Consider the following 14,555-nt stretch of genomic DNA (forward strand, 5'->3'; position numbering starts at 1 on the left):
GTCCTCTGGAATGGCACCTGTACTTAGAGACTGGTTAAATAATTATGTTAAAGGTGTAACCAGCACATCTATTAGCTCTTTGAGTATCCTTGGGTGTATCCCATCTGGTCCCATTGATTTATCCACTTTTTGTTTTGAAAGTTCTGCTAGGACCTTCTCCTCTGTAAATGTACTTTCATCTACCATATTTTTATGAATGTCCTTGCCACTTACCTGTGGCCCCATCCCTTCTTCTGTAGTAAATACTGAGCAAAAATAAATATTTAGGTGATCTGCTGTTGCCCTGTCTCCCTCCACCAAATGCCCACTCTCTGTCTTAAGTCTTATTATTCCTCCATTTGATTTTCTCCTTTCACTTATATACTTAATAAAAAGTTTTGCACCCTTTATCTACTGACTGGGACATTTTCTCCTCAGCTTCTACCTTTGCATGTCTTATCACTTTCTTAGCATCCTTTCGTCTGTCCAGATACACCTCTTTGTCATTATTATTTTGAGTCTGTTTGTATTTCCTAAAAGCCATCTTTTTTGCTTTCACACTAGTTGATACTTCTTTTGTGAACCACACTGGTTTCCTTTTCCTGGTGCTTTTCCTAACCATTTTGATACAAAGGTCTGTTGCACTTAGTATTGCACTTTTCAGTTTTTCCCACCTCTCCTGCACTCCTTCCAAGTTCCTCCAGTCCGCCAGTGAATCACTTAAACATCTCTCCATTTTTGCAAAGTCAGCATTTCTAAAATCCAACACCTCCATGCGCAGGCACGTCACACGGGTACAAAGCGGATTGCTGCTCAGCGATGGGTTTGTGCGAAGAATCCATTTGCACAGGCGATCGCAAGGAGATTGACAGGAAGAGGGTGTCTGTGGGTGGTAACTGACCGTTTTCAGGGAGTGGTTGGAAAAACGCAGGCATGTTCAAGCATTTGCAGGGAGGGTTCCAGACATCAATTCTGGTCCTAGACAGGCTGATGTAATCACTGCGGCTGAGTAAGTTCTGGGCTGCGCAGAGACTGCACAAGATCTGATTGCACAGCTCTGCTACACATGCCATTGCACACTTGCACAGCTAAAATACACTCCCCTTGTAGACGGCGACTATCTGATCGCAGCAGTGCAAAAATCGCTTGCTATCGATCGGGTCTGAATTAGGTCCCATGTGCACTGCAGGTGTGGCAGATATAACATTTGCAGAGAGAGTAACAGGCCCTACACACTGGGCGATTTGACTGCACGATATGAACGATCTCGTTCATTAATGAACGAGATAACGTTCATATTGTGCAGTGTGGAGGCACCAGCAATGAACGATGCACGGCCCCGCGCTCGTTCATCGCTGGTGCCCCGTCGGCTGTACATGCAGGCCAATATGGACGATCTTGTCCATATTTGCCTGCACTGCTATGGAGCTGGGTGACGGGGGGAGTGAAGAAACTTCACTCCCCCCCCGTCACGACCCCCCCCCCCCGCCGCCGCCGGGTCGCCTGTCGGCCGTATCCGCCGTCGGGCAGCTCGGCGGCGGATCGCCAAATGTGTAGGGCCCTTTAGATTTGGGTGGGTTATATTGTTTCTGTGCAGGGTAAATACTGGCTGCTTTATTTTTACACTGCAATTTAGATTTCAGATTGAACACACCCCACCCAAATCTAACTCTCTGCACATGTTATATCTGCCACACCTGCAGTGCACATGCTTTTGCCAAATGCTAACAAATTTGCTGCTGTGATCAGATCTGAATTAGGCCAACAGACAAGTATACAAATAGCGGATTTATAAGTGGACAGCTTGCTCAGCTAAGGACAAAAATTATGTCTACACACTGGTTCGATATGTAAAACAATTCAGAGAAGCAATTGATTGCAGCCATGAGAGAAATGCTCTATGGTGTAAGTGCTGGTTTATTAAGAATATGTTTTATAACTATATACTATGTAGTACTTTAAAGTGCAAATAACAAGGTACCCACATGTATATGTATAACACTTCTCCCCTTTAGAAACCTTCCTCCCTTTTAGACAAATGTCCAAGTATCCAGATCACGCCCTGTTTCCTTCCCTTGCTTCCAGTCTCATCTATGCTTTTGGGTACAATGGACGGCTCGGAGATAAGTGGTAAGTGAGAGCATACAGTATATACAGTATACCTTACTGTTAGTGTCATTGAACTGTATACTGTGTTTTAGTTTATATTTTATCTGTCTACCTTCTTGTTTTCAGTTTCACCTGATGATGCATGTTTGTGTTTCTTAATTCTCTATGTAGGCTGTATTTAAACTTGATTTACCTATTCAGTCCAGCTGCTTTGGTTGGTTTTCATACACAATCTTTTAATGTCTACAAACATTGTGCTAACTATACATACTTGCCTACTTTTGAAAAAGCATTTCAGGGAGATTGTGAAAGTAACACCCATCAGCGCGGACGTGTACTGCTACATCCGAGAGACGTGTCCTAAACATGACTTACATCCAAATGTAAATGAGCCCCAAAGTTAGTAAGATCTAATTGTTGATGAAAAGACACTGATATTTTTCAGGATTTGTTTGTGTTTTCTATTTTACAAAAGGTTCCATATACCGTAAGTGGCCACGAGAAACCTTATTTAAAATGCATGTAGCCATAGGTATCATTGTGCCATATAACCAATGCAGGGAAATGGCACTGATGATCCCATTTGAATGTATGTATCTCTGATTTATTTTCCCCCCCAAGAATGTAACAGCTGCATAATGGGGATAAGGTGCAATCAGGGAGATTGCTGGACTATTCAGGGAGTGAGGGAGATTGCTGCTATTTCAGGGAGTCTCCTGCAGAATGAGGGAGGGTAGGCAACTATGGGGGTCATTCCGAGTTGTTCGCTCGCTAGCTGCTTTTAGCAGCCGTGCAAACGCTAAGCCGCCGCCCTCTGGGAGTGTATCTTAGCTTAGCAGAAGTGTGAACGAAAGGATCGCAGCGCTGCTGCAAAAAAAGAGTGTGTAGTTTGAGTTTCTGAGTAGCTCTAGACCTACTCCTAGCTTGCGATCACTTCAGACTATTTAGTTCCTGTTTTGACGTCACGAACACGCCCTGCGTTCGGCCAGCCACGCCTGCGTTTCCCCAGGCACGCCTGCGTTTGTATCTGACACGCCTGCGTTTTTACACACACTCCCCGAAAACGGTCAGTTACCACCCAGAAACACCCACTTCCTGTCAATCACTCTGCGGCCAGCAATGCGATTGAAAAGCATCGCTAGACCTTGTGTGAAACTGCATCGGCTGTTGTGAAAGTACGTCGTGCATGCGCATTGCGTCCCATACGCATGCGCAGAAGTGCCGCTTTTTTACCTAATCGCTGCGCTGCGAACGAAAACAGCTAGCGAAGAACTCGGAATGACCGCCTATGTGACTATATTGCTGTGTAGCACTTTCAGTAAGACTCAGAATTTCTAAGTATAAGCCATGGCAGAAATAGGTTGTTTAGCGTGTGTAAATGAATAAATGGTTACAGGAAAATAAAAAGAAGCAGAGATTTTTTTATTTATTTTTTAGAAATCAAATTTTCAATAGGTATTAAAATTTCTCTTCACAGCATATACTATAAATACATACAGAATTAGAATTATTATGGATTATCACTGGTTTATCACTGGCATCTCTATGTACTGGGTCATTGTATTGCAGCAGACCAGGATATTACTCTGAGTTTCCTGTTTTTGTATACTTAAACCACTCCCTGTGAGTCTCTGTCCCTGTTTGAGAGGTCATTGATGGCTCTCGGTCATGGTGCTCATGGCTTATAGATAAGAGCTACTAATAACATTAAGAAATACAAGGTATATGCATCAGGAGTTTGACAGAAGAAATAGTTGTGATAATGGAATATTTCTCTGACGTCCTAGTGGATGCTGGGAACTCTGTAAGGACCATGGGGAATAGACGGGCTCCGCAGGAGACTGGGCACTCTAAAAGAAAGATTAGGTACTATCTGGTGTGCACTGGCTCCTCCCTCTATGCCCCTCCTCCAGACCTCAGTTAGAATCTGTGCCCGGCCAGAGCTGGATGCACCTAGTGGGCTCTCCTGAGCTTGCTAGAAAAGAAAGTATTTGTTAGGTTTTTTATTTTCTGTGAGATCTGCTGGCAACAGACTCACTGCTACGTGGGACTGAGGGGAGAGAAGCAAACCTACCTGCTTGCAGCTAGCTTGTGCTTCTTAGGCTACTGGACACCATTAGCTCCAGAGGGTTCGAACACAGGGCCTGACCTCGATCGTCCGTTCCCGGAGCCGCGCGCCGTCCCCCTTGCAGAGCCAGAAGACAGAAGAGAACGACGAAAACGGCGGCTGAAGACTCCTGTCTTCATTAAGGTAGCGCACCGCACTGCAGCTGTGCGCCGTTGCTCCCACAGCACACCACACACTCCGGTCACTGTAGGGTGCAGGGCGCTGGGGGGGGGGGGGGGGGGGGGCGCCCTGGGCAGCAATTATAATACCTTTTGGCACAAATTATACACATAATACAGTCTGGCACTGTATATGTGTGCAAACCCCCGCCATTAAGTCACACAAAACGCGGGACAGAAGCCTGCCACTGAGGGGGCGGGGCCTTCTTCCTCAGCACACCAGCGCCATTTTCCCTTCACAGCTCCGCTGGAAGCAGCTCCCCAGGCTCTCCTCTGCAGTATCTGGATACAAGAAGGGTAAAAAAGAGAGGGGGGGCACTTAAATTTAGGCGCAAATAAGATAAGTAAGCAGCTATTGGGAAAAATCACTTATTATAGTGTACATCCCTGTGTTATATAGCGCTGTGGTGTGTGCTGACATACTCTCTCTCTGTCTTCCCAAAGGACTTTGTGGGGTCCTGTCCTCAGTCAGAGCATTCCCTGTGTGTGTGCGGTGTGTCGGTACGGCTGTGTCGACATGTTTGATGAGGAGGGTTACGTGGAGGCGGAGCAGGGGCAGATTAGTGTGGTGTCGCCCCCGACGGGGCCGACACCTGATTGGATGGATATGTGGAAGGTCTTAACCGACAGTGTCAACTCCTTACATAAAAGGTTCGATGACGCAGCAGCCTTGGGACAGCCGGGGTCTCAGCCCGCGCCTGCCCAGGCGACTCAGAGGCCGTCAGGGGCTCATAAATGCCCTCTGGCTCAGATGGTAGACACAGATGTCGACACGGAGTCTGACTCCAGTGTAGATGTGGATGAGACAAATGTACAGTCTACAAAGGCCATCCGATGCATGATTACTGCAATGAAAGATGTATTGCACATTTCTGACGTTAACCCGGTTACCACCAAGAGGGGTATTATGTTTGGGGAGAAAAAGCAGCCAGTGACTTTTCCCCCATCTGATGAATTAAATGATTTGTGTGAAGAAGCGTGGAGTTCCCCTGATAAGAAACTAGTGATTTCTAAGAGGTTACTGATGGCGTACCCTTTCCCGCCAACGGATAGGTTACGTTGGGAAACATCCCCTAGGGTGGACAAGGCGCTCACACGCTTATCTAAAAGGGTGGCACTGCCGTCTCAGGATACGGCCGCCCTAAAGGAGCCTGCGGATAGAAAGCAGGAAGCTATCCTGAAGTCTGTGTATACACACTCTGGTACTCTACTGAGACCTGCTATTGCTTCAGCCTGGATATGTAGTGCTGCAGCAGCATGGACTGATACCCTGTCAGACAACATTGATTCCCTCGACAGGGATACTATTTTGCTAACCATGGAACATATAAAAGACGTCGTCTTATATATGCGGGATGCCCAGAGGGACATTTGCCTGCTGGCATCTAGAATTAATGCAATGTCCGTTTCTGCCAGGAGAGTATTATGGACTCGGCAGTGGACAGGTGATGCTGATTCTAAAAAACACATGGAGGTTTTGCCTTATAAGGGTGAGGAATTGTTTGGGGACGGTCTCTCGGACCTCGTATCCACAGCAACAGCTGGGAAGTCGACTTTTTTACCTCAGGTTCCCTCACAGCCTAAGAAAGCACCGTATTATCAAATGCAGTCCTTTCGGCCTCAGAAAGGCAAGCGGGTCAGAGGCGCATCCTTTCTGGCCAGAGGCAGGGGTAGAGGAAAGAAGCTGCACCAGGCAGCCAGTTCCCAGGAACAAAAATCCTCCCCTGCTTCCACTAAGTCCACCGCATGGCGTTGGGGCTCCACTGGCGGAGCCAGGTGCTGTGGGGGCGCGTCTCCGAAACTTCAGCAACCAGTGGGTTCGCTCACAAGTGGATCTCTGGGCTGTACAAATTGTATCTCAGGGACACAAGCTGGAGTTCGAGGCGACTCCCCCTCGCCGTTACCTCAAATCAGCCTTGCCAGCTCCTCCCAGGGAAAGGGAGATAGTACTGGCGGCAATTCACAAGCTGTACCTCCAGCAGGTGATAATCAAGGTCCCCCTCCTTCAACAGGGAAGGGGTTACTTTTCCACAATGTTTGTGGTACCGAAACCGGACGGTTCGGTGAGACCCATTCTAAATTTAAAATCCTTGAACACTTATATAAAGAAGTTCAAGTTCAAAATGGAATCGCTCAGGGCGGTTATTGCAAGCCTGGAAGAGGGGGATTTTATGGTGTCGCTGGACATCAAGGATGCTTACTTGCATGTCCCCATTTACCCACCTCACCAGGAGTACACAGGTTTGTGGTACAGAACTGTCATTACCAATTCCAGACGTTGCCATTTGGTCTCTCCGCGGCTCCGAGAATATTTACCAAGGTAATGGCCGAAATGATGATACTCCTTCGAAGATAGGGAGTTATAATTATCCCGTACTTGGACGATCTCCTCATAAAGGCGAGGTCGAAAGAGCAGTTGTTGGTCAGCGTAGCACTCTCTCAGGAAGTGTTGCAACAGCACGGCTGGATTCTGAATATTTCAAAGTCGCAGCTGATTCCTACGACGCGTCTGCTTTTCCTGGGAATGATTCTGGACACAGAACAGAAGAAGGTGTTTCTCCCGGAGGAAAAGGCCCAGGAATTGTCATCTCTGGTCAGGGACCTCCTGAAACCAAAACAGGTGTCGGTGCATCACTGCACGCGAGTCCTGGGAAAGATGGTGGCTTCTTACGAAGCAATTCCCTTCGTCAGGTTCCATGCAAGGATCTTTCAGTGGGATCTGTTGGACAAATGGTCCGGATCGCATCTTCAGATGCATCGGTTGATCACCCTGTCCCCAAGGGCCAGGGTGTCTCTGCTGTGGTGGCTGCAGAGTGCTCATCTTCTCGAGGGACGCAGGTTCGGCATACAGGACTGGGTCCTGGTGACCACGGATGCAAGCCTCCGAGGATGGGGGGCAGTCACTCAGGGAAGAAACTTCCAAGGACAGTGGTCAAGTCTGGAGACTTCTCTACACATAAATATACTGGAACTAAGGACCATCTACAACGCCCTGATTCAAGCAGAGCCCCTGCTTCAAAACCAATCAGTACTGATTCAGTCAGACAACATCACGGCGGTCGCCCATGTAAACCGCCAGGGCGGCACAAGAAGCAGGATGGCAATGGCAGAAGCCACAAGGATTCTTCGATGGGCGGAGAATCACGTGCTAGCACTGTCAGCAGTGTTCATTCCGGTAGTGGACAACTGGGAAGCAGACTTCCTCAGCAGGCACGACCTCCACCCGGGAGAGTGGGGACTTCATCAAGAAGTCTTCACACAGATTGTAAATCGTTGGGAACTGCCACAGGTGGACATGATGGCGTCCCGCCTCAACAAAAAGCTAAAAAAATATTGCGCCAGGTCACGGGACCCTCAGGCGATAGCTGTGGACGCACTAGTGACACCGTGGGTGTACCAGTCTGTTTATGTGTTCCCTCCTCTTCCTCTCATACCCAAGGTACTGAGGATAGTAAGAAAGAGAGGAGTAAGAACTATGCTCATCGTTCCGGATTGGCCAAGAAGAACTTGGTACCCAGAACTACAAGAAATGATCTGAGGACCCATGGCCTCTGCCTCTCAGACAGGACCTGTTACAGCAGGGGCCCTGTCTGTTCCAAGACTTACCGCGGCTGCATTTGACGGTATGGCGGTTGAACGCCGGATCCTAACGGAAAAGGGCATTCCGGATGAAGTGATTCCTACGCTGATAAAAGCTAGGAAGGATGTGACAGCAAAGCATTATCACCGCATATGGCGGAAATATGTTGCTTGGTGTGAGGCCAGGAAGGCCCCAACAGAGGAATTCCAGCTGGGTCGATTTCTGCACTTCCTACAGTCAGGAGTGACTATGGGCCTAAAATTGGGGTCCATAAAGGTCCAGATTTCGTCCCTATCTATTTTCTTTCAAAAAGAACTGGCTTCACTGCCTGAAGTTCAGACGTTTGTTAAGGGAGTGCTGCATATTCAGCCCCCTTTTGTGCCTCCAGTGGCACCTTGGGATCTTAACGTTGTGTTGGATTTCCTGAAATCACACTGGTTTGAGCCACTTAAGACCGTGGAGCTAAAGTATCTCACATGGAAGGTGGTCATGCTGTTGGCCTTAGCTTCAGCTAGGCGTGTGTCAGAATTGGCGGCTTTGTCATGTAAAAGCCCATATCTGATCTTTCATATGGACAGGGCAGAGTTGAGGACTCGTCCCCAATTTCTCCCTAAGGTGGTATCAGCGTTTCATTTGAACCAGCCTATTGTGGTGCCTGCGGCTACTCGGGACTTGGAGGACTCCAGGTTACTTGATGTAGTCAGGGCTTTGAAAATCTATGTAGCCAGGACGGCTGGAGTCAGGAAAACTGACTCGCTGTTTATCCTGCATGCACCCAACAAACTGGGTGCTCCGGCTTCAAAGCAAACTATTGCGCACTGGATCTGTAACATGATTCAGCAAGCTCATTCTGCGGCAGTGTTACCGCATTCTAAATCAGTAAAAGCCCATTCCACAAGGAAGGTGGGCTCTTCTTGGGCGGCTGCCCGAGGGGTCTCGGCTTTACAGCTTTGCCGAGCTGCTACTTGGTCGGGTTCAAACACATTTGCTAAGTTCTACAAGTTTGATACCCTGGCTGAGGAGGACCTTGCCTTTGCTCATTTGGTGCTGCAGAGTCATCCGCACTCTCCCGCCCGTTTGGGAGCTTTGGTATAATCCCCATGGTCCTTACGGAGTTCCCAGCATCCACTAGGACGTCAGAGAAAATAAGAATTTACTCACCGGTAATTCTATTTCTCGTAATCCGTAGTGGATGCAGGGCGCCCGTCCCAAGTGCGGACTCTCTGCAATACATGTATATAGTTATTGCTTAACTAAAGGGTTATTGTTATGAGCCATCTGTTACTGAGGCTCAGTTGTTGTTCATACTGTTAACTGGGTATGGGTTATCACAAGTTGTACAGTGTGATTGGTGTGGCTGGTATGAGTCTTACCCTGGATTCCAAATCATTTCCTTGTTGTTTCAGCTCTTCCGGGCACAGTTTCCTTAACTGAGGTCTGGAGGAGGGGCATAGAGGGAGGAGCCAGTGCACACCAGATAGTACCCTAATCTTTCTTTTAGAGTGCCCAGTCTCCTGCGGAGCCCGTCTATTCCCCATGGTCCTTACGGAGTTCCCAGCATCCACTACGGACTACGAGAAATAGAATTACCGGTGAGTAAATTCTTATTTTTTCTCTCTGTATTAAATACATACAGAGGTAAATTCTATGATTTTTAAGGGGCATTACATAGTAGGATGGTTTTAATTCAGCTCAGCTGTCGGCGCCGGTAGACTGAGCGCCGGGATCCCAACAGCCAGCATACTGAATACCACCCGTCGTAACATGTGCCTCTTTGCATGCCTGGATCCTGTGTTCTCTTCGGGGGTAATTCAGACCTGATCGCTGCTGTGCATGTTGCACAATGGGCGATCAGATGCAAACTGTGCATGCGTATGCACCGCAATGCACAGGCATGACGGACGGCTGCAAAGCGGATCGCCGGCCAGCCACGGGTTTGAGCGAAGGATCCATTTGCACGGGCGCACGCAAGGAGATTGATAGGAAGAGGGCGTATGTGGGTGGCAACTGACCGTTTTCAGGGAGTGTTTAGAAAACTGCAGGCGTGTCCAAGCGTTTGCAGGGAGGGTCCTGAACAGCCTGATGTGATTGCAGCGGCTGAGTAAGTCCTGGGCTGCGCAGAGTTACTGCACAATATCAGTTTCTGCAGCTCTGCTACACATGCGATCACACACTTGTACAGCAAAAATACACTCCCCTGTAGGCAGCGACTATCTGATCGCAGGGCTGCAAAAATCGATGCCCAGCGATCAGGTCTGAATTACCCCCGTCACTCCATAGCATATTGCACTACAATAAACATCGTTGGGTATCACCAGAAAAGCTGCTAGCAGCTCTAGGCTATGACTGGCTGGGTTGGTAACAATGTAACAGTAAATCCTGCAGCAAAGGGTCCCCTATCATGTCACTTAGCACTAGCCTTTGCAACAGGGAAATTAATTCACTAGGGCAGTGGTTCCCAAACTGTGTGCCGTGGCACCCTGGGGTGCCGCGGGACACTTGTAGGGGTGCCTCGGGTTGGTGGTCCAGAACCAATTCAAAATATTTATTATCCATGTAATAGGAAAAACTAGTACTTGTGGCTGCCAGTCATAAAATATGTGTACAAACAGAACAAATCTTGTCCCTCACCACATAACTGAACCTAAGTATGACATATAAACATAATTTACTTAAATTCATATTTTTTATAAATTTCCCAATTAGAAACTTTTGGACTAGGGGTGCCGTGATAAAAATTCTGATACTCTAGGGCGCCGTGATTCAAAAAAGTTTGGGAACCACTGCACTAGGGGAATCATGCCTGCAACAACAAAAAAATGTCCACTGCCCCACCCATAAGAAAACGGTGGTATCTGGTCTTTGGGTCGACCATACTTAGGCTGACAGTCAGTAGGTCAACCACTATTGGTCAACATGCTTTATGTCGACATGGCAAAGGTCGACCTATGAATAGGTCGACATGAGTTTTTCACAACAGTTTTAATTTTTTGAACTTTTTCATACTTTACAATCCACATGGACTACGATTGGGAATAGTAAATTGTGCCGCAGTGCACTAATTGAGGGCCCCGGTCACTTTGCGAAGAAAACAACACCAAAAAGAAAAAACATGTCGACCTTTATCCATGTCAAACTTTTCCATGTTGACCTGATGACCGTGTCGACATATTTCAGGTGTCGACCTAGTCACTGTCGACCAATAGTGGTCGACCTAATGACTGTCAACCTAGTTAGGGTTGACCCAATGAACCACACCCGAAAACGGTACCGTGCTGAAAGCACTAGGGATCTTTCCAGCCTGTCAGCCATATCACGACTCTGCTAGGAGCATGTTCTCATCAGACCACATGTTTTCTTTATTCTACCCCAATTTATTTCCAATCTAAATGAAAGAAACCTCCAAGTTTTAGGTGAGCAATGAAGTGGTGACAACGGTGTGCGTGTTTATTCTTTTATTTTTAATAAAGCTTTTGGTTCACTTTGTTTATTTTTTATTTTTCCCCCCACAGGTCCCAGAAGGCCCTGTATGCCATGGCATGCAGGCTCTTGTAGTTCTACCAGAGCCAACATGTTCTGGCAACAATTGGTATGTTGGTGCTTGTAATTTGACAAGCACCAGTTCAGTGATATTTGGGCTTGCTGGCATCTGTAATGCATTAGCACAAAAATGCTGATTAATTAATGGAAAGTTTATTACCCCATACCAATCTCCCCACATCACAGAGTTGTTTCATTATAGGCAGAGCTGGCCCTGACCAATTTGGTAACCTAGGCAAGGTCTTAGCCTGGAGATAAAGCTATTTACAAGGCACATACAGTAGCGAGCCATAAAATATACTGACCTCTCCACTCGGGAGTGCTGCATAATGCCAGTGCCACCATTTTTCAGGAGAATTGCTTCTGCACAGTAAAAAAAATCACCAAGAAAGTGGCACCAGCTTCTTGGAAATTTGCGCATGTGCATTAAACTATGATATAGTGCAGAGGCTGTTCTGCGCATGCGCTGGCAAGAGAGGGGTGAGCCTGCATAGAGACTGCGCACAGCCCCCCCTTGAATCACCCCTTCTTAGTGTAACATAGAAACATGCATCTGGTCACACATAAACACCCATTCACCATAGCTCCACATTGTTATATCACCTATGTTCTTTTATTTTCCCTTTCAGTTTATCAGAATGACTTGTTTCTTCAGCTACAGGATGTGATCTCTTCCCTGGAAACATGTGTCTTATCCTGGAGGAGTCCAACTGTTGACAAGTCTGTGGAAGAAAGTGTGACACCCCTCCTGAAAACACCTTCTGCGGCCATGCATCAGTCTAATCAGGTAAGATATATATACTCTATGCTTAAAGATATATATTCTGCTTAAAGATATATATATATATATATATATATATATATATATATATATATATACATATGTGCAGAAAGAATAGTATAGCGTCACTTGTGAGGTAAATTCTCAGTAAAACTATATAAATACTGCACTAAAGGTGCCGTAAAATCACCATAAAAGCCCACATAACCTTAATAATCGGTGTCAGCCAAACCCTAAAAATGCAACACTGGTACAGTACTGCTAAAAAGTATATAAAATGGAGGGATAGGGGTATCGGCGACAAGTGTAGCTAATAAAAAATAGTTAATATGCTTAAAATTTAAGAGCCAAAAAGATGTACAGATATTAAAAAATTTAATATATATGAGAGTAAAAAAATCAGGAGTTTTTAAAAATACAGGTAAAAAAATTTCATATAAAAGACCATATGAAAACAATGAGTTTAAAAGGATAGGAGATCAGACTTAGCTTAAATCAGTAGGGGGTCAGTACAGGAAACCCAACGCGTTTTGTCTATCAGACTTCTTCAAGGGGTAGGGACAGAATGAAGCTGCATGTCTATTTATACCCATAGTACTTAGTTCAGGGGTTGTGACATCATAGGAGATCATGTGATATAATTATACAATCAACATAAAAAACTATTTTGCAGCACAGCTTAGGTGAGGACCGGTTCTTATATGCTTGTTAATAGTGAAAACGAATTGATTAAAAAGTCTAGAATGATTTAAAAACAGTCAGAAAAGTGAATTGTAGGCATTTCCGCCACACTTCCGGTGACGGAGGACGCAGCTCGGCACGTCCGCCCCACTTCCGGTGACGTCTGCGCATGCGCCCGCGGCGGCTCCCGGCTTCACATATCCTTTGCGCATGCACCCGCGGCTGCTCCCGGCGGCTCAGGTTAATTGAAGGAGTTCTGTCTCTTATGATGTATATACAGCAGTGTCCATCTTGTGTGGGATCTTGTTCATATATCTTATTAAGACTGCGGCGGCCATCTTTTAGTGGATCAGCAGACACATCTAGGATCCAGGCATACCAGTGTCCATAGCAACGGTGTTGCATAGATAAAACAGAAACAAGTGGTAATACCAGAGCATAATGGTGTTTATACATATTTAAACACGGTTCCCATAGCACCAGCTCCATAGACAACAAAGGAAGGGTTGTACTAGTATTATTTGTAGATCATTGTATAATCGTTACCAGTGTATAATTAATAAAGTGCTTGTGCAGTATACTAGGTGACTCTGTAAGTGACACAGAATAAGTTAGGTTGAAAGGAAGGTGCAATAAGAAATATATATGCATATTGGGGCTTATCTCCATATATAAAGGTCTGTGAATCTTGACGAATAAAATATATCATATACCGGCAAGTGACTGAGTGCAAAACTATAGGATATGTAATAGTCCAAAGGGATCGTGTTACTCATATTTGGTGATACTAGATACGTCATTATATATTAGTGCTGCTATTTGGTCGGTATTCATTGGACGTCGTCTGTCAATCATTACAGTACCCAATCTTCCCAGGTAGTCTCCCTCCCTGGTACTGGTCAGGCTCAGACATTGCTTAGCTTCCAAGATCGGACGAGATTGGGCATACCAGTGTGGTTTGACTGTACACGAAATGGGCAGACACCATAACACCAAAGGACCAGACAGTTTAAGTCTTTAATCGTAAAAGTGCAGACAGTGCAATGTTAAAGTACATACATAATGTGAAGTGAATACAAGGAAAATTGAGAGGTGAAGGATACTGCACCTTATAAAAAAGGTGCAATTTCGTATCCTTCATTCAGGCCAGCTGGATGTAGGGTCTGTAACTGGAATATCCAGTACATTTCTCGTCTGGAAAGTTTGTTTGCGAGATCCCCTCCTCTCTCTCCCAGGTCAACATGTTCAATAGCCTTAAACGTAATGTCCTCTGGATTGGAGTTGTGCTGGGATAAAAAATGTCTGGAGACTGCATGGCTTTCCATCTTGTTCTTGATATTCCTTATATGTTCTTGGATTCGCATTTTTAGGGGTCTCTTTGTCTTTCCCACATATTTCATTTTGCAGGTACACTCCAAAAGATAAATCACGGATGATGTGTTACAGTTCATGAAGTCTTTTATAGTGTATTCTCTGTTGTCTTCCATGCCACTAAAGGTTTTTCTATTCCAATGTAGATACTTGCATATGTTGCATTTTCCACACTTATATGACCCTGTGCATTTCAGCATCGGGGTGTTCCGGATAGGTTTCTCTCTT

General features: G+C 46.0%; 1 protein-coding gene across 3 annotated transcripts in view; it reads left to right on the top strand.

Moving 5' to 3' along the window:
• The first annotated feature begins 1,724 nt into the window (after positions 1–1,724).
• LOC134902563 (colorectal mutant cancer protein-like) overlaps positions 1,725–14,555 on the top strand; it is a 202,568-nt gene continuing 189,737 nt past the window's right edge. Inside the window, exons 1-3 of one of the 3 annotated variants that reach the window (XM_063914399.1) lie at positions 1,725–1,884; positions 1,995–2,109; positions 12,124–12,281. In XM_063914399.1, coding sequence (XP_063770469.1) covers positions 1,864–1,884; positions 1,995–2,109; positions 12,124–12,281 — 294 coding nt within the window. In that variant the 5' untranslated portion in view covers positions 1,725–1,863. Of the gene's footprint in view, positions 1,885–1,994; positions 2,110–12,123; positions 12,282–14,555 lie in introns of those variants that run through there. The other 2 variants (XM_063914398.1, XM_063914400.1) reach the window with 2 other exon arrangements.

The sequence above is a fragment of the Pseudophryne corroboree genome, chromosome 1 (genome assembly GCF_028390025.1).
Source record: "Pseudophryne corroboree isolate aPseCor3 chromosome 1, aPseCor3.hap2, whole genome shotgun sequence".
Taxonomy (NCBI): Eukaryota; Metazoa; Chordata; class Amphibia; order Anura; family Myobatrachidae; genus Pseudophryne; species Pseudophryne corroboree.